This window comes from Ipomoea nil, unplaced genomic scaffold, assembly GCF_001879475.1.
Source record: "Ipomoea nil cultivar Tokyo-kokei standard unplaced genomic scaffold, Asagao_1.1 scaffold1259, whole genome shotgun sequence".
NCBI lineage: Eukaryota > Viridiplantae > Streptophyta > Magnoliopsida > Solanales > Convolvulaceae > Ipomoea > Ipomoea nil.
In genome coordinates, this window is record NW_017617687.1 from 3078954 (window position 1) to 3098852 (window position 19899).

Sequence of the window (19899 nt, forward strand, 5' to 3'; positions counted from 1 at the left end):
AACTGTGATCTTTCGACTTTCAAATTGTTACCATCTATGGTCCAAGTTAACTACCTACGGTTTTTCAACTTTCAAAATTTAAACAACTCCCTGGAAGAACCATAAATGATTAAAATTTGATAGTTGACCACTTTTAAAATTTAAACAACTGCAGTCTTCCTGGAAGAACCATAAATTATTAAAATTTGATAGTTGACCATGGACGGGTTAACTTGGACCAGAATGGTAACAATTTGAAAACCGAAGAACCACGGATAGGATCACAGGTAGTTAATTTGAAAGTTTAAGACTAAACGTGGTAAAATTATTATACTCTGAGAGACCCATATGGTATTAACTCAATAATTTGCTTTACAATAGTTCTGAAGTGGCGTAAGCCTTAAACAGTTAAACTTTATATAATTGATGGATTCAGTTTCCATGAATTTAAAAAACAAAAGTTTGTTAATTTACTTTTGTATTGGTCTTCACTAGTCTTGTGTGATCACCTAGCCATGTAGGTGGATGGATGGTGTTCTTTCTCTTTAATTTGCACTTTAAAGTTACTGCTGATGCATAATTTTGTAAACTTTATTCTTTTTGTATAACTATTTGTTTAGAAATTAAAAAATAGGTTGAAAACAATTAAGATACTAAAACAAATTTGATATTTCAAATTGCACAAATTAGAAGCTCACAACAAATCCTTATAGACAATGTGCATATCTTAAAAGATTTTTTTTTAAAAGAAAAAATAAATAAATAAAAGAAAAAAAAAATAAATTTCTATGTGATAAGAAAATATAATAGCTAAGTTGATTGTTAATTTTTAAAAACCTTTTGACTCAGCACTCTTTGGGTGAAAAATTACATTGATCCAGCTAAGATTTGATATACAATTGTCTAAACCTAGCTAAAATGTAAAATTTCACCACTGGGCTGTATAAAAAGTAGGATTGAAGCTATTATTATTGCAAAGTTTTATATTATGTTAATATAAAAAAAAAATATTATATATACATACAGATGAGACAGTGATAAGAGGAAGTAGGAATTACAAATTGTAACCACCACCTAAGAAAAAAAAAGATTCGCTCCGTCCTATTTTACTTGTCTTACTTTCTTTTATAATTTGTCCTAATATAATGTTCTCTTTTCAAAATTGAACATAATTATCATTCTATATTTCTCAAATTATTCTTTTGGACTTTTTCACATTTTTAGACAATTAATGAGATAAGTACAATTGTACTTTGTACAAATGACACTTGGGACAAAACTGAAAAATTAGCAACATTTGTTTTGTTGCATTAAAAACGCAAAAAGCAAATGTGACGAGCAATTAGGGACGGAGGGAGTAATTATTAATCTGTATGATCAGAAGCAAGAGCTAGAACATCTCCATCCCTGATGACAGCAATGTCATCAATCAAAGCTCCCTCAGTGTTTAAAACTTTTGTGGGAGTAAACCCAAATTTCTGTGCTCCAATTTCCAACAGCTCTTTGATGGACTGAGGCAATGCCACCATCCTCCCACCTTTTTCACCCTTTTCTGGACAATTAATGGTCACTCTGGCTTGACTCTGCTGACCTCGGACTCTGAATGCTCCCTTTCCCTCTGCAAATGTTTCTGAAATGGGGGTTTCACACAAATGGTTAGTGCAACATTCTTATTATAAAAGGTCAAAAGTTGTGTCCTGGCTACTAGCTATAGCGGTTTTGGTAAGCGGTTAACATTCTCACCTTCGTTTGCAGAAGTGGGAACGGACATGAAGCCGATGAGTGATTTTCGATGGCCCCATTTAGGATTGGAAACAGTGCTACCTCCTCTAACATAAGCTGGCAATGATGGCCGGCCCTGAGACGACGAGGAGGGCCTTTGTTCTTGTATATCTCTAGAGTGCAACTGGGGAATTGCAGACTCACTCTGGAACTTCATGAGGGTATAATGCCCCTTTGGATGCTGAGGGGGCGGCTTAGACAAATCTGCAGTGAACACTTCCTTGATCTCTTCATTGGCTTGGTAATCAGCCAGTGCCCGGGGTGACCACCCGTGGACATCTGGCTTATCAACATCAGCTCCTTGTTCCACCAGGAACTTAACAATCTCCACATTCTCTTCAGAAACCGCCATGTGAAGTGCTGTCGTTCCCAAGCTGTTGAGAAGCGTCGGGTCCCCTCCGTATTTCACAAAGTCCTTTAGCAGTTCTAAGTTGGCTTGCTCGACTGCAGAGCACGCGAAGTGGGCAACGTCCCCTGACGATAAGGTTGCCCCATTGTCTATCAGTAGTGTTATAACAGCTCCATGCTTCTCAGTTATTGCATCCCATAAAGGGACAATGCCTTCTGAATCTGCATTGTTATATAGTATATGTTGAGCATATTCGTCAAGGTGGAGATGGTTGAGTTTGTCTCATACTAGGAATAAGAGTGAAACGGGTAATCCAGCATAAACAACAACAACCTTTACCTCTTTTATTTGGATCAGCTCCATAATCCAGGAGTAAAAGTACACATTCTAGGCTTCCTTTTGATGCTGCAATGTGCTGCAATATAGAATATATGAGTGATGCAAAAGTGGAAATTGAGAGGAAACTAAAAGTTGAAGCTAATTAAGAGTTAAGACGACGTACGAGAGCTGTACGTCCATTGGCATCAGACTCATCGGGATCCATGCCCCGTTTGAGCATTTGGTTCAACAACAGATCATCCCCTCTATTAGCTGCAAAGCATAAACTGAGAGGCATATCCATTCTTCCCTGAGCCAACATGTGCTCAGTCTCTGCCAAGATCGATTCCATCATTGGGTCTCTTCTTTCTTTCAGATGCTGAAGGAGATTGTTCATTATAGTTGTGCCATCCCCTACATTTGCTTTAACAGTATTGAAGAACGAAGTTCGATCCAAACGTAGCAGCTGGCTAAGTCTTTTTGTGCGAATCGTAAACAGTTGTGGGCGGTAGCATAGGATCCCTATTTCTCCACACACATCTCCTGCCTTCAACTCTCCCACCACCTGATGTACTCCATTCCTTTGAGATATCACTTCCTACATGCCACAAACATATTCAAAAACCTTAATTCAATCCAACTAACTAATTCAAATCTGTTATGTTAGTTGGTGCTGCTAATTGAAGCATGTGCTCCATCTCAACTAAAAGCCTAAGCTGATAGTTGGATTGCACATTAATGGCTATATGCTCAACTGCTTACCAGTGAGCCGGTTACAAGTATGTACAAATCTGTTGGTGCTTCATTTTGCAATATCACATCTTCTCTTGGAGGGAAATACTCCGCTTTCATCAAAGACACCTTCAAATATAACATAACATTGAGTAAGACTGAAAATGGTGATTATTGAAAGAATTGAAATGAAATTGTATTACCAATTGAAAGAGCAAATCGTCTGAGACTCCGTGGAACAAATAGACCTTATCAACAAGGGAATAGAATAGAAAATGAGAAATGCTGGATCTAATGGCTTTTGGCAGTGCATCTAGTGTTTCTTGCTGCTGCAGCCCTTCTGCATCGGTTCTATACCTCAAACTCAAGTGGGCTAACATCTGATCCTGTAGCCGAACTGGCAATTGGTTTCTTTGCCCGAAACTCGTTGCAGCTTGAATACTATCCCTCTGTTGTTGCAGATCAGAGAAGACTGAGGATTAGGATTAGGATTTGATTAAGGTACATATATGTATCTATTAATACTCACAAATTTCCTGGTTCTACTGGTTACATGAACAACCAAGTTGGTCATGTTCCCAATCAGATAAGCTGTCAACCCGAGATCAAACAGCATGTAAACCATCACAAATATCATTTCTGTCGTCGTCACCGCGTGCAAATCCCCATACCCAGTTGTTGTAAGGGTTGTAATGGACCAGTATATTGATGTCACATAAAGAGTCCAAATGCTATCATTCACACCACCATTCATGGTTAACGAAAGCCACGTTTCTTTTCGATTCGGGTTCAGCGTACCAATATGATAGTAAAAACACCCTGCACAGTGAACTGTAAACAGAGTAACCTGCATTGCAAACCCCCCCAAAACAAGCTAAATTAATCAAACAACTTTATTTCTGTAACACATTTTCAAGATGTTGGGTGCTGAATTTAGCCTTTTAAGCCACCGGCTGCTAGACTTGGCCTTTACTGGCCTCTGCCCAACAATATACAATCTTAGATACGATGATATATAAAACACTTACACTTATAAGCTTTGCAACCCGAACCCAAAAATAACTAAAGTTCTTATCTTTCTCCAACCTGCAATACCAGACAGACAGATTATATGGTGAGGTGAAATCACTTTCATATATATATATATATATATATATATATATATATATATATATATCTTAGAAGAGAAGAAAAACATATTAATTATACCTTGCAAACATGGAACTGACCCTCCTAAGACGCCAGAGGCGAAGCATAGTAAAGTAGCCATAGGGTTGTAAGTAGCCATGGGGTACAACTTCAGAAGGGATTGTGGAAATCACATCAAAAAAGAAACCGCTTTTTATGTATCTCCAAGCAATCTTTTTTGGGTCATCAATGAGAAGATAAGTAGTTTTATCAAGGTAAGCAACAAAGAATGTCAACACAATATCTATAGCAAAAACTGCATTCACAACATTGTCACAGATAGCAAGAGGTCCATTTGGCGTTTCTAGGAACCCAAACTCAAAAGGAGATACCCATGCTGTGTAGAACACAAGTAGTACTAGAAATGTCTCCCAGTTCCTGCATCCATTAGTATAATTATATATTACTTACAAACTCTCTCTAAATATATCACAAAAACAATATATTGTTCTCAAAATTTAAAACCCAAATTCAAAAACAATATATACACTCTTCATCACATATAATATATGCAACAAAACTCTGGTCTCCGGGAACCCTTCGCCTTAAAATCATTTAAATCATATCTCACATACCCAGAATATATAAGAAAAATGGGAGCTGAGCTTGGGTAATATAATAATAATGCCTACCCTTTTGCTACAATACACTGCTGAAAATTATGGAATTTCTGACCACCTGAAAGTGATTTTAAATCAAGTCGAAAGCCTTATTCTGACCACTTTTGGTATCCGGAAAAACCTTTGTTACTATTTCCAACCACTTTTTGCTTTCGACTTGATTTAAGATCACTTTCAGGTGGTGGGAAATTCCATAGTTTCCAGCAGTGATATGATGTTTTGTCAAGAAAGGAAATAAGAGATATTTTTTATAAAAGCAAAATACATTCCATTTTCATATTTAGAAAGAGATATGAGAGTAAAACACATTTGAGAATGAAAATTATAATGTGTATATATATGAACATGCATGCATTATATACAAACAGATTGTTGTATTGAAATCTCCACCTTAATTAGCTTGATCAAGATTCAAGATTACATTTTCAAAATATAATCCCACAAATATATGTATATATAAACAAGACATTCATAATTATTCCATATGGAATAGAGGGAGGGAGAGAGAATATATATAAATACCTGTAATAGGGATCAAAGGGGGAGATGATGGCGCTGCGCAGACTAGCCTTGCGGTTGCTGCTAAGAGCTCCAAGAGAAGGAAGAATGTTGTTGTTTAAGCTATATTGAGAGCTCATATGAGAGCTCAAATCATCCTTTGCCGAGAGTCTCTCTATCTCGCAGTCGATTTCTCTCATCCCACACATTAGCTTCCCCTTCCAGGATGCCCCCTTCGTTCTATTCTTTTCACTATTCATTATTATTCTTGCCACACACAAGCATATATTATATTAATATAATATATGCATGTGTCTGGCCGTCTTCCCTCGTACGTCTGCACAGCATGCAGCGGCTCGGCCACCGGAACCGCCGGTCGCCGACCACTACCGCCTCGTCAGAACGTGTCTTTCTTGCCTTCCCTTCTCTAGTTGAAGAAAAGTTTTCTGTTTTCTGTTTTTTCCTCCGGGCTGTTCGTTGCTTCCAACACAATTATATATTTATTGTGATTCTGTGGTTGTGAGGTACGGTCATCAAAAATCACAGACCAATGATTTTGTCGCTGTGGTATTTTGATTTTCCATCTCCGTTTAGGGTATCCCATGCATATTGGTTCTTGCATGGGATTTTCTTGGGCACACCTGTAATTTTGACAATGCCAACCACCTACATTTCATTTAATGCGTCCAATTCTAAAAAAAAAAAAAACAAGTGGATTTAATTTGATTAAGATTCAATATTAAAAAACTGTATGAGAATGAAAAAAAAAAAAAAAAACATTTTGTTTCTTATTACCTATGTATATATATTTTTTGAAAATTTTAAAATTGATCCTATCAAAATATATTGAATTAGAATTATATATATTGTGCTTTATTGGTTATTTGTGCACGTTGTGCTTTATTGGTTTTCATGCATACTCTTGTAATGATTGTGTATTTGGGATGTGCATTTGAATTCAAAAGTGTGTTGTTTTTCATTTTATCTTGTAATTGTGTGTGAAATGTGCAGTGACAACTTCAATTCTTTAAAAAAATTTAAAAATTGCTTCTTTAAACCTTTGTGGGGATTGCATAAGGCCAAACTAGGTTTATATTTCTTGCACCATTGTTTGAGATTCAATCCATTTTTTTCTTGGACCTTGGTATCTTGGATCCTTCCAAATGGGAGTGTACATGAGATTTGGTTAGTGAAAAAATAAGGTAGTATGACCCGGAATTGAACAAAATTTGGTATAACATGAGACAAAATGTAAGGTTTTCTTGTGGTGAGCTTGTGTGAATCCCTATTCCCAAAGAAAAGGCATTAGGGGAGGCAAAAGAGTCAATTGAAAAAGCTGAGACTTTAAGCTATCTTTGCTTGAGTGAGAAAAACATGAGGTGAGTCATCTCGTAGGGCGAGGCAACCATTGCACTCTTCGAATTCGTGTAGAACTCTACGTGAAGGTGGTTGGCTCGACGGTGTGTCCTAGAGGTGTTGAGAAGAAAAGAGATATCTTTCATGCTTAGCCAAAATGCGTGGAGAGGCTCATGTCATACCTTCACATGTGGCAAAGTCGATGAACTTGTGTACATCGTTCCCATTAGTACATTACATTACATTCTTATTGGGTCTTTGGGGCCAAATGTGGCAAAGTTGATGAGCTTGTGCACATCGTTCCCATTAGTCGCTTCTCCTTGGAAGGCCCTTGAGAATTGTGGATTGTTTCCTTTGCTTGCTTGTTTGGTGTGTAGAGAGGTGTCCCATGTGAAAACGTTTAGGAACAACACGTTATTGACTCCTTTTGTATAGCTTGACTACATGACTACTTAAGTTGTATGATTGCATTGAGTGTATTTGGTACTTATATTGGCTTGTCCTTGTATTGTCTTGCTTGAGGGCAAGCAAGGTTAAAGTGTGGAAACTTTGATAAGTGTCAAATACACTACGATTGTGGGATGTTTGGGAGGAGTTTTGTGCTTTAATTGTTGTCTTTAGAATGGTCTAATTGTTATAAATTGAGTTAAGGACTAATTTTGTGTACTTTTGTGTTTGTTAGGCAAAAGGGACCAAAGCAAGGGAAATCTATTTAAGAAAGGAGCCAAATTAGAAAGAACGCGGGATTGGACCATCACGCGAAGCATTACCACGTGACTTAGAGCGTGATACCAACTTTAGAGAGGTGTTTCTGCTATTCATGCCACACATCATGTCGTGGTGAAGCTCATGACACCAACTTCAGAGGACTATTTCTACGAATCATACCACACCTCATGCAGTAGGAGAGCTCGTGATGCAAACTTCAGATAACGATTGTTGCTAATCACGCTAGCCACCACGCGGTAACTCCGCTTGTGATGAGTAGAAGCCACATACTGGTTCTGCTTGTCACGCCTCTCATCACGAGGTAACAGGCCTCGTGATGAGGAGGCAATCACGGTATGATTGGCTCTTCATGTAAGGCATTACTGCGTGAAGAATCGTGTGACGTGGAGTTAAATTTCAGCTATAAATAAGGCCTTGTTCTCATTTGCAAGAGTAATCTAGATTTTTACCAATTGTTCAAAGTTGTACTTTAGAGTTTAGAGAGAGAATCCTCCCTAGGGTTCTTGGAGAAACTTGACACATTGATCTAAAGATTCTAGAGGGATTCCAACTACAACTGATTGAAGAATTGCTTGCATTGCATTGGAGATTGTTCTGGGAGATAAGTTGTTTACTCAGTAAATCAACGATTTGGTCCCTAGATTGTTGGCAAACTGGCAATGTTGTCCCTCAATTCCATATTCATCAATTTGATCCTCGAAATTAATTATTTTTGGTCGAATAAGTACTTGCACTGTGTTCCGTCATTCAACCGGTAAGAAGTCCGATTTAGCATGGCCATTTTGGTCATTTCCAATCTTCATCCCTCTTCTTAGTTGGCGACGTCAGTTCCAACGTGGATGTAAACGAAGTGGGTAAAATCCTACCCAAGAGTATCCGAATTGCCGCTCTAGAGGCAAAGCTCGAGGTCGTCCTGAGAATTCCCCTGAAGACACGCTCGGAATGGGTGTTCGATTGACGGAAGGAAAACGGTGTAGATTACTTTGTTCTCATCACCGTCGTTGTCGCCATGAAGGAAAACTCGTCTCGAAACGGTGTTCCAATCTTGAACCAGTGGCCAAGATCATCTGCAGGTAGTTGGCGACATCGTAGGGGCTTTTCCCTGACGAGCATGTGGCTTCTACTGGCAACTGGTTCAAAAACTTGACATTGTAAACCTATATAGGTTTCATGTAGAAGATGGGGTCCATGCCTTTCCGGACGAGGTCGCGACAGCGTGTCAGTCGGAGAGTGGGGATCGGCAAGAGGATTTCGGATAATCGCAAAATAGAGTAGGTCACGGCTGGAATTTTGCCGCTGGAGAACAGCGGAGTGAACCACATGATCCATTAGGGTTCAGTGGGTGCAGACGAAGAGCACGTCGGAGTCGGAGCCGGAGGCGGCCATCACCGCCTGCTGCGACGGCTTGCCTTTCACTATAACTTTGCCTCCTAACAATGGAGCTATGATAGGAATGATCCATATGGGGAGAAGTAGCCCTTGCTGCGGCGGCTTGCCGTTTAGCAACGCCGTCCCCGGTGTCGGCCGCTTTGCCAGGCAGCCGTCGTGGAAGAATCTTCATCCCTCTTCTTAGTTGAACAAAGTGGCCAGCGATGAAGATCAGAAATGACCAAAATGTCCATGCTAAATAGGACCTCTCACCGGCTGAACGACGAAGCACGGCCAGAAGGACTTATTCGACCAAAATTAATTGATTTTGGGGATCAAATTGATGAATATGGAATTGAGGGATTACATTCAGAATTCGCCAACAATTGAGGGACCAAATTGTTGATTTTTCCTTGCAATTTACTTTCATTTTAAATGCTTCCATTGATTCTTCATTCCAGTTATACAATTGTGACAATGTGTAGCTAATTCTTAATGGATTAGGATTAGGTTTACTTGTTAGGATGCTAGAATGTTCTTCTGACAACCCAAAATTTAATTTTATAAATCCAATTTTAAGAAATTCTAAAATAGTCATTTTCACTCTATTAAATTTTTTTTTTGAGATAAATTGGTGTTGGAATAAAATATTAGGAGTTACATTTTAAATTAATTCAACACCGAAACTTATTTTAATTCCAAATCCTAAATTTTTGGGTACTTCGTGTACCAAGTTTTAAACTGAGAAACCAATATGAGTGAGACCGGGAGAAACCTGAACCAAATGTTTGTTTGGAAGTCATCTTTGGAAAAATCTATTTTTGACCCCCAAACTATTTAAAAGTCATCTTTCTAGACTATGGTTCATGAAGCTTGGTGAACCACATTCCTCCAAAAACCTTCCCTGATTCATCTCTTGGCCAAGCAAATTACCATTTTGCCATCCACCAATCATTGTTGAGCTTCCTAGGGTTTTGTGCCTCTATATATTAGAGAGACATCAGACATTTGCCTCTTGACTCCCAACCTTGTCTTCCCCAAAGCCTTGCAAGAGAACCAAAAGAAAACACAGTAAGTTTTCCCTTCCTCCATTCATCCATTTTCCATCTAGCTTCCATCCCTTATCCTTCTATCTCTGAGGTTCTAGTTCTTAAGAGTTGTTGTGTGGTTTGTTTGTGAAGTCTAGGTGGTGAAGGAGGTAGTGGCTGACTTGGGAAGAAGGAGGAATCCCAACAAGAAGAAGAAGTTTACAAAGGTATAACCCCATGGACTCCCACTTTAGATTTTGGCTCTGTGAAGCCTTGTTTCTTAGGTAGAAATGAGTAGAAATGCCAGATTTTGATGTGTTTGAGCTAGGAAGTGATCTATTACTTGTCTATGATGTGTTGATAATGTTTTGGATGAGTTGGAGTTGTTTGAGCTTGATTTGCATACGGAAGTAGATCATCTGGTGCGCAGACAGTGTGCACCAGATGAAGTGACGGCCCTAGCCAACGGCCCAACAAGGGGACCGTTGGTTAGAGCCGTGGTCGGCCGGGCCTAGGGCACGGCCCTAGGAGAGGGCCGTTGCCTAGGTTCGGCAATCTAACGGCCTGAGGGGGCAGGCCATGCTGAGCCCCGCCCCATGGTCCCTGAGTTATATTTGTGCAGTGGCCGGGCCCTTGTGGCTCAGCCACGTGTCGTTTCAGACCAGGTGTCACGGACCCTTGTGGCTCGGTACCCCGGGGCCGTCTTAGCGCACGTTTTGGCTTTGATTTTGTTGAATTTGGATTAGAAATGAGCATATTATGATGGATTTAGGATGAATTTGCTTCATAATAGTATGAATTGTGTTCAATGCCTTTGGAAATTACTGTGTGTTATCTTCCTAATGCTAGTTGTGTATTAAATAGAGAAGCATGAACACTTTGTGAATAAGAATTATTAGAAAAGCATGACTAGAATGTGTTGTATGATCAATGGGATTTGAAGCCTATTTTGATGGTAGAAATGTACAGAGCATGTCTTTTTGCAAACTAGCATGATTGTATGTTCTTGAGAGTTCTATGTGATATATATGGATTTGTAGCATGTTGTACAGTAATTTGCATTCCAAGTATATCATGTTTTAAAAGTGCATAAGTGGCCAAGGTGAGCCTAAGTATTAATTTCAAAAATTCATGAGCATGTGGTATATCATTATCTTGTTGCATTGAGAAGTTGTTGAGATGTGGCATGCATAGGTTTGGTGCATGATATATATATATATATATATATATATATATTATCCATATCAGTGAGGTTTTAGAGGGCCCGTTGGGACTATGTCCTTTCGGAGTAAAAGAGAAAGTAACGGATATTGCGATCCGACAGATTTATCATGTAACGCGGTGCATTCCCACGTTACGAGGTTGGAGACTGCCCGCCAGGCTTGGAATCCTGGTTAGGGGGTGTGCACACTAAAAGTACGATACCTGATTCCACAGAGTATGAGTATTGGAACCACGAGATTGGTTCTGTGGGCGAGTTGAGTATGTGGCCGGCTAGATTGTCGAGCCGGTTAGGTCCATTCACGATTCGTGAAGACCTACCTCCCCACGAGTTAGAGGTTTCGTAGTTACGGATGTGGCGGATGCACGAGATTGCACCGTACGCTAGGGCTTCGCTGCGGCGGAGTACCTGCCTCGCACAAGAAGAGAAATGAGAAGTATGAGAAAGTTTGAGCAAGAAAGATATCGAGTCAAGAGACTCAAGAGAAAGAAAGCGAGTCTTCGTGACTCTAAGAAACCTCTACAGATCAGAAAAGTATTCTATTTTACAAACGAGTGCATGAGTATACTTATAGTATTGCACGCGATTGCATAATGAGAATGTTTGCACGAGATTGCATTTGAGTATAGTATTGCACTAGTTTGCATATGAGAATGACTAACCGAGATTGTATATTGAGCATGATTGCTTTAGTTACATTTTGGCGTCCTATATATCCAGTTTGCATGATGAGAACTTGAAAGCATGAAGATAATTTCGTATTGGTTGTTAGTATGAGATTGATTGATAGAATGAGTTCGTTATGATGAGATTTTTTATGGGAAATATGTGTTGGAGTATTTATGTTGATGAGCTTTATATATTTGAAGCATGTCTGTTGATATTATTGGTTGCAAGCATATAGAAAGTCTGTGATGTATCTTAAAGTTGTCCAAGTGTTGAGATTGCTTGATTAGAGTTTGTGAACAAATGTTTTTCCAAAGTATATACTGTAGTACTTTACAGGGTTGAGTGTGGTATACTTAGCTTCGTGCTAACGGGTGTTTTCCTCCTTGTCTACGTGTTGTTTTGCAAAACCCTTTTCAGGTGGGCCCAGCGTTTGAGAGATGATCGGGTTAGACTAGTCTAGTAGATCTAGTAGTCCAAACTCTCTTTATTATTATGTTGTTCTTTGACGGATTGTAGACTTTGAAGTTTATGTTTGATGTTAGACATCGGGGTGTTTATCCCCCAAAATGACTTTTAAGTTAAGTAATTCGAATGTTAGTTTGGTTCAATGATTTAGTTCCATCCTTAGCATGTGCAATCACCGTGGAGAGGTGGTTGTGGCGGTGACATTCCCACTAGTTCATTATTTAAGTTATTTATCCGCTGCTTAGTTTATCTTGATTTTGGTATTAGAACTGTAATTAAATTTAAGAAAAGTGGGGCGTTACAGTTTTGATTGCAATTAGGAACTGACTTGATGTATTGACTTAATTCTTGTTTGTTGGAAGTGGACTTTGTATAGACTATTGTATGGTAATGGCCACATTATCATGCAATAGGTATTGGAGGTGTGTAGGTTCTAAGAGATTGGGGCTATACTATAGCGTAATCCACTTGTATTTCCCACCCAGCACCAAGAGGTGGAGCTCGGAAGAAGATGTGGACTCTAAGTGTTCGATGAAATGTCTCAAGTAGTATGGTTGCTATGAGAGTAGGGCTCTACTACTTGATAGGCCAAATAGACCACGAGAGCGTGGCTTTGGCAATGGAAACATCTTCCAAGAATCATGATCAATGCATTACACTACTTCCTATACCTAGGCAATTCTATTACATCCAACCAAGGAACACCTAGTCCAAGTTCCCCTCCATTCACTTGATTTCAATTAGTTTGTTTACTTGATTCATTACATTTGCATGTTACTTTATTATTACATGTTGCTTTAATAATTATTTCTTGGTTAGCCTTTAGACTTAGCTTCCGAGTGCTCCTACGCCCTTGTGCTTAGCCACACATTGTTCCATTTTCATTCGTCATCCTTAGAGAACGACATCCCAGGGAACCTCCACCTTTCCCAACCTTCTTTCCATCCCACGCATACTATGATTATCAAAATGGCACTATTGTTGGGGATGGCAAACGATCTTTAAAAATGTGTTTACATCGGGTTGACATGAGCAAGCTTTCTAGAGAGGGAGTCTAGGACATTTCTTTCCCTTTACTTTTTCTTTTACTTTACCTTTCTATATTGCATTTATTTTACTTTGGCGTGTTTATTTTACGTTGTGTTTTTCATTCTTGTCTTGTGGTGTTCATTTGCTTTTCTTATTCCACTTTTATTACCTAGTTTTGTTGTTTTGTCTTGGTGCTTTTATTTTCTTGTGCTACTTGGTTTGATATTAACACTCTAAGCTTACTTGCAACTACTTTTAATTGCAAAATATTTGTCTTGTCTTTGTGATTGTAGGTTGATCCTTTATGATGTTTTCTTAAACAAGATTTCAGCAAAGGGATTACTATGCGGACCAAGGAGGATGTAGGCCACCAAGGGAGGCTATAATGCTCAACTTTCTAGCCCTATAGTTATGTAGATGATGAGGACAATAGCTCGCTTTTTCAAGGAAGATATGGACCTTCACAAGAAGAATATCAACCAAGAAGGCTACCATTAAGGACTTATGATGAGAAGGCATATGATGATGAGTATGACCAACCAAGGAGGCAACCACCAAGAGCTCAATATGATGATATCGGATATGGTAATTACAACTACTCAAGGAGAGCTTCACCACCACCTCAAGGAAGATCTGCATCTGATGATCCATTAGAGAGCTACCAAAAATCTTATTATGGTCATGATTATAAGCATTCAAGAAGGGCCCAACTACTAGAGAGAGACTTCTCTTAAGATCATTCAAGTGATTACCAACCACCTCGGTATCATTGGAATGATCATGAAGAGAGTTATCATGATCTTGAAGACTATACCTATGAGTACCGAGGAGATAGGAGTAGCAACTCTTATCAACTCGGCTTCCACCACCAAGTGAATGTTGTCCACCTAGAGATGAAGAGCCACAAGAAGGCTTTGAAGAGAAGTTTTTTATGCTAGAGTTGAAAGAAGATATGACTAGATTCCGGCAAGAGTGGAAGCAAGAGTTAAGGCATGAAATGTCCTCCCAAAGGCAAGACACTCAAACCTCACTTAGGGATTTGGAGAATCAAAGTGCTCAAGTGGCCATGTAGGGAAATGAATGGGAAAACACTTGTGTGGAGGAGACAAGTGAAAACGAGGGAGATTTTTAGGAGAAGAGGTAAGAAAAAGAAGAGGAAAGTGATGAAGATCGTGGTAGAAATCGTGTGGGAAAACAAATTGCCTACTTCTGGTGAGACTCTTGATTCACCTTATGGTAACAATCTTGATCCTACTTATGGTAATACCTATTATAGTACTTGTGCTCAAACTTGGGGTGATATGTGTGATGATGAATTTGCTTGTGATGATATTGGTGTGCCTATTTGTATTGATAATTGTAATGTTGATTGTGTTAGTGCTTGTTTTGAAAATATTGTTATTGATGTGATTGGCGAAATTGTGAATGATGAAGAGGATGTGAAATTGGATACCATAGAGGCAGGAGAGTGTGAAAAAGGAGTTGAGGAGAACAAGATGAGTAGTGACGATATTGATAAGATTGAAGAGGCTTTGGAGGAAAATATGTCAATTGAGGAGACTAATTGCAAAATCAATAAAGAAGAAAGGGGAGTGAAGACGAGGAAGTTGAAAAGAGTATGAAAGAAGAAGAAGATGAGGAAAAAGAGAAGAAGGAGGAATGTAAGATGTCTGAAGATTACGACATATTCTTAAAAGTAGTTCATTGCATATATTGGGAGGAGAATATGCATATAATGCACTTTAAGGAGTTTGTGATCACTTGAGAGCATATCTTGAAGATTGAGTGGATGGGGAGAAATCACTATTTTTCATCCAAGTGTTCAAGGATGGTCAGTTGTAAGTCGCGTCAAGCTAATGACGTTAAACGCGACGCTTCTTGGGAGGAAACCCAAGGTTATCTTAAATTTTTGTTGTTCTTTTCTCTTTTTTTTTTTTTTTTATTGTTTTGTGTGATTTTTCATTTGCTAGGCAATCTTTTGTTGGTCCTAGATTTTCGTGAGGAGGTACTTCGATAGAAAAGCAATCAAAGAAGAAGAGGAATGCACTCAAAGAGTAAAAAATAGGTCAGTTTTATTTTAGCTTGATCGCGTAGGGAATCACGCCGTGATAAAGTAAATTATCAATATTGAGGTGGAAACGTGCATTGAGTACTTGTCTCGTAGTATTGATATCAAGTTGATCGTGTAATGTTGACCCAACCTGCCCACATGGATAGGCACTAATGAGTGCCATGTTGTGTTGGCTCAGCCTACATTTTAAAAATCAAAGTATGGTATGACCTAGTTAATCTATTAAAATATTTAAATTCTTAATTTTTAAGTCTATAAACTATAATGAGTAAATACCTAAAATGGTCCCTCGACTATGTCATAATTCACAAATTAGTTCAAGACTATCAATTTTACCAATTAAGTCCTCAACTATTCAATTCGTACTCAATAATTCACAAATCAATCCTTCGTTGAGGACTTTGTTGAGTAAGAATTGAATAGTTGAGGACTTTATTGAGTAAGAATTGAATAGTTGAGGACCTTATTGATTAATGATTGAATAGTTAGGACTTAATTTGCTAAACTTGATAGCGAGGATCAATTTATGAATTTTGCTATAGTCGAGGGACCATTTTGAGTATTAACTCAACTATAATTTATACTTTTTAAATTATAATTATAATTATAAAATTTGATTTTATTGCATATTTATATAATTGTTAAATTGTATTGTTTATCTACAATACAACTTTAATAAGAGCCAATAATGTCAGACCCCTAACGGTCACTAAAAAAATATCGGTATAACAATAGCTATAAAAGATTGTACTCTGTGCTCTTCCAATTGAACAATTCCAACTTAAAATCCTAATATATCCTCACTTTTTTAAGTTTTACCAAACTAAAACTGTCTAATTAAACAGATCTATTAACTTCGGTGGAAATTTTGAGGTTTAGGTGAAATTGGATGGCATTTAACTGCTGGTCTTCTTCAAACAAATTAGGGCAGCAAAAGTAGAAGCGAGAAGCACAATTCTCTCTGCCGACTACCCAAAGGAGAAGCACAAGCCGAGCCATTCGATATCCGACAACCGGAAGAATTTTGGTCTCTGCCGACTACGGAAAGGAGAAGTACAAGCCGAACCAGGTTTTGTTTTTAATCTGTGAAGATATGGCCGAGATTTTGATTTTAAATCCACTAAAGCAGTTCTGCTGGTAGATATCTAAGAATACAAAGCGCAAATAGTTAATAACAAAATATAGATAATACGATAGTATGTAGCGCATTGAACAACAACGATTAAAAATTTTAATGAGAAGAGCATAACCATGTTGGCGGTGGCTGAGCATTTTTTATATTAAAAAGCATTATATTTTTAGAATTTTATAGAATACTGCTGCAAACATGACTACTACTGCAAAGTTATATTTTTAAAGAATACTACAGATTTTTAAAGCATTATTGTTACATGTATCTTAAGAAAAACAATACCTTTAGTGTCCTTTAATTTCAATGTGTATTATTTTCTATGTAGAGGTTACTAAAGAAGTGGAACTTGCATTGACAAAGCTAGCCCTGCCAAAATTAATGCAAGGTTTGGCTTCATATATCATTGCTTATGGTTTTGAGGGAGAGAGTTAATTTTCTCCAATATTGTTTTTTCTGTTCTCATTCAACTATTTAAGCTTCCCTGGAGTTTCAAATATCCACAACTTATTAGGATATGGTGAAAGTGAGCTATGTTGGGATTCCAGAGACCTTTTCCTTCTTTCTTTGTTCTTTGTATCCCCAATATAGAAGGCAATTGCAATTGCTGATCAAGCAAAGTAAGAATTCATGCATCCCATAACTTTTTAAGCTTCTTTGGATTTTGAAATAAACACAATTTCCCTGGATTATGGTGACAGTGCTTTAAGTTGGAATTCTAGAAACCTTTTCTCAATCTCTTTGGTCTATTCCTTTCCTTTTTGTATTCTTATGAATTTTTGACAAGGGAAACACAAAAAGGCAACAGAAAAAAGAAAAAAGGAAAAAGAAAAAATACATAGGAAAAAATCCCCGATTTCCACTCTCAACCAGCAGAATTGTCCTCCTCCGGCCTTCTTGTACGGGTAAATTTTCCTCCCATTAAGTTGTATATGTGTAAACCTTGTTTTTTCATTGGCCTTTTATTGGTACAAGAAGATATTAAAAATATATTTATTTTGGATGAGATTCCAAGGTAATTGCTTCACCTTTTTCCTTCTTGTTTTGAGAAACTTCCTGATTTGCTTATACAATTGAAAGTAACTATTTCTAAAATACTTCATGCTATCTTAGGTTTCTAATGTCAGGAAAAGTTTAAACATCGTGAATTCAGCAGCAGATCAGGCAAACTTTCTTTTTCCCAAACCTTTCTCTACTAGTTTTCTTATATGTAAATTGAAGATATATATCATTGCAGATATGTGTTTCTTGATTATGTTTTCATCATATTAGGGGTTCAGCCAAGTTGTAAAAGAATTATGCAAACAATTAGGTTCCTGATGTGGATTTAGTGTTGTGTAGAATTCAGTGCCACAGGTAGGGTTTTGATATAGGGAGTTAGGTCTAGGGTTTACTGGATCACATTGTCCTGCGTGTGTTTATTTGAAAATTTCAACAACAGGAGGAAGAAGAGATGCTTGTGCCACACTCTGATTTGTTTTGAGGACAATATTGGTTTGAGAGATTATTGAGATTATCTTTTTAAAAGAGAAGTGATTTTAGCTGGGAATTTCCTACAGTTTATGAATTTCTGTATGTGACAATTAATTGATTAAGTATGATGTTAATAGTAATACCTTGTTAGATCTTAAATAAAATTTCATTATATTTGAAGTTTTTATATACTTTTAAATTTTTATATGTTTCACTATATCTCATAATTACAAGCAGAAGCTCAGGAAAGGCCTCTGGTCTCCTGAAGAGGATGAGAAGCTTATAAAACATATCACCAAGTATGGGCATGGCTGTTGGAGCTTAGTCCCCAAACTTGCAGGTCTTTTTTTAATTAACATCTATCACTTGATGTACAAAAGAAAGCATGAAATTTGGGTAATGAAAAAAATTTGATTTTGATGTGGTTTTCAGGTACGTAGAATTGAGGCCTGGTTTCAAAAGAAAGACATTTTCCCAGGAGGAAGAGAGTTTGATTGTTGAATTGCATGTAGTTTTAGGCAATAAGTAAGCACACTACTTTAATTTAATTTATTAGTCCTATAAATATTTTATTAGTGACCATTAATCTTGAAACTCTCCATTTGCCTTCTACTTAATATATTGTTTATGTTAAGCATATGAAGGGTTGTATGGATTAGTATAAATACATGTGAAGGCTTAATGAAATGGAGATCTTATGTTTGTGCTCTACATCTTGTGTCCTTCATCTAATCTCTTCTTACTTCTCTACACTTTAAAATCTTATATATATATAATCTCCGGGCAATTACCGAACAATCATCACGCGAGAACTGAGCTAATTGATATGCCAAATTACAACATGTTATCAGCACGAAATAATTGGGCTAAGTTTTTTGTTGCTAAGTCACAGAGCACCGATGCGTAGAAGGCACAAGCTCTCATTTTCATACGTCACCACTTGAACCACGACCTTAAAAAATGAGTATCTGATTGAAAAAGAACCCATTGAATTAATGGAAGTCACTGAAGGACTATTCCGACTAGAAGTCATCAAATGTTCTTCCTCAGACACATTTTGACTAGTTTAATCTTATGTTTAATTTTGATATTATAATGTAAGTCAGTGATTAACTATAATTCAGCTATGCACAAAATAGTCTCGCAAGTGAAACTCTAAACAAGAAGTTTTAGAGAAATATTTAATTGGAAAAACATTGCCAACTTTTCATGTGAGTAATTTGTACTCCAGTAGTAATACAAGATAACAAATTATGAGAAGCATCCTAAGCTAATTTAGTACTCCTTGTGGCTAAGAAACATAACTAGTTGTTGATGAAGAATCAAAATGCATATTTAGTTAGTTTTGCATTGGTGCGTGAAGCACATAATGTTACCTAGTTGTGTAACTTTATAAGGGGTTGCGGTCGAAATTATAACCGGTGTGGTATGAGTTTTGAGCTCAGAATAATAAATAAAGTGATCAAGATATTCAAGGATGACCAAACTCATCGAGGCAAAATCCTAGCCAGAAGCAGGTTTGCTAACAATGTGGGTCTAAAGGGCATTGATCCATACGTGCCGCACATCAAAGCAATTGGTCATTGGAGAATGAACCTCATCTTGATGATTCTAGATAATTTGTCTGCAGCAAATATTGCGATAAATGATGATAAGGAAATGATGAGGTATTGATGAAGAAATGATTGGTGTCATGATAATATTTTGAACAATGCATGAAAATATATTCATGGCCGAAAAAGTTAGTTCATGCCTGAAGCGTGAAGTATCCGAGTAGGTAGCTCATGCTTGAAGCATCCAAGAAGTTAGCTTATGCTTGAAGCATCCGAGAAGTTAGTTTATGCCTGAAGCATCCGAAAAGTTAATTCATGACCGCAATATTCGAAAAGTTAAG

General features: G+C 37.6%; 1 protein-coding gene and 2 long non-coding RNA genes across 6 annotated transcripts; 2 read left to right on the top strand and 1 right to left on the bottom strand.

Moving 5' to 3' along the window:
- Window positions 1-1030: 1030 nt before the first annotated feature.
- LOC109184383 (potassium channel AKT1-like) lies at window positions 1031-5920 on the bottom strand. Of its 4 annotated transcripts, XM_019334383.1 has the most exons (11): window positions 5491-5920; window positions 4370-4726; window positions 4189-4246; window positions 3690-4007; window positions 3364-3609; window positions 3191-3289; window positions 2613-3026; window positions 2450-2525; window positions 1723-2331; window positions 1338-1609; window positions 1031-1068 (listed from the first exon to the last, which is right to left on the bottom strand). In XM_019334383.1, the coding sequence occupies exons 1-10, from the start codon at window positions 5724-5726 to the stop codon at window positions 1344-1346; spliced, it is 2679 nt and encodes an 892-aa protein (XP_019189928.1). In that variant the 5' UTR covers window positions 5727-5920; the 3' UTR covers window positions 1031-1068; window positions 1338-1343. The 4 variants fall into 4 exon arrangements, with proteins under 4 accessions (XP_019189928.1, XP_019189930.1, XP_019189929.1 ...); XM_019334385.1 differs by lacking the exon at window positions 1031-1068 and having other exon boundaries at window positions 1235-1597; XM_019334384.1 differs by lacking the exon at window positions 1031-1068 and having other exon boundaries at window positions 1236-1614; window positions 1728-2331.
- Window positions 5921-9944: 4024 nt separating this feature from the next.
- Window positions 9945-12294, top strand: LOC109184387. Its single transcript, XR_002054768.1, has 3 exons — window positions 9945-9990; window positions 10106-10174; window positions 12256-12294. It is a non-coding gene; the product is annotated as an uncharacterized LOC109184387 (long non-coding RNA).
- A 4046-nt stretch (window positions 12295-16340) lies between these two features.
- On the top strand, window positions 16341-17803 carry LOC109184385. Its single transcript, XR_002054766.1, has 3 exons — window positions 16341-16472; window positions 16863-16920; window positions 17646-17803. It is a non-coding gene; the product is annotated as an uncharacterized LOC109184385 (long non-coding RNA).
- Window positions 17804-19899: the final 2096 nt, after the last annotated feature.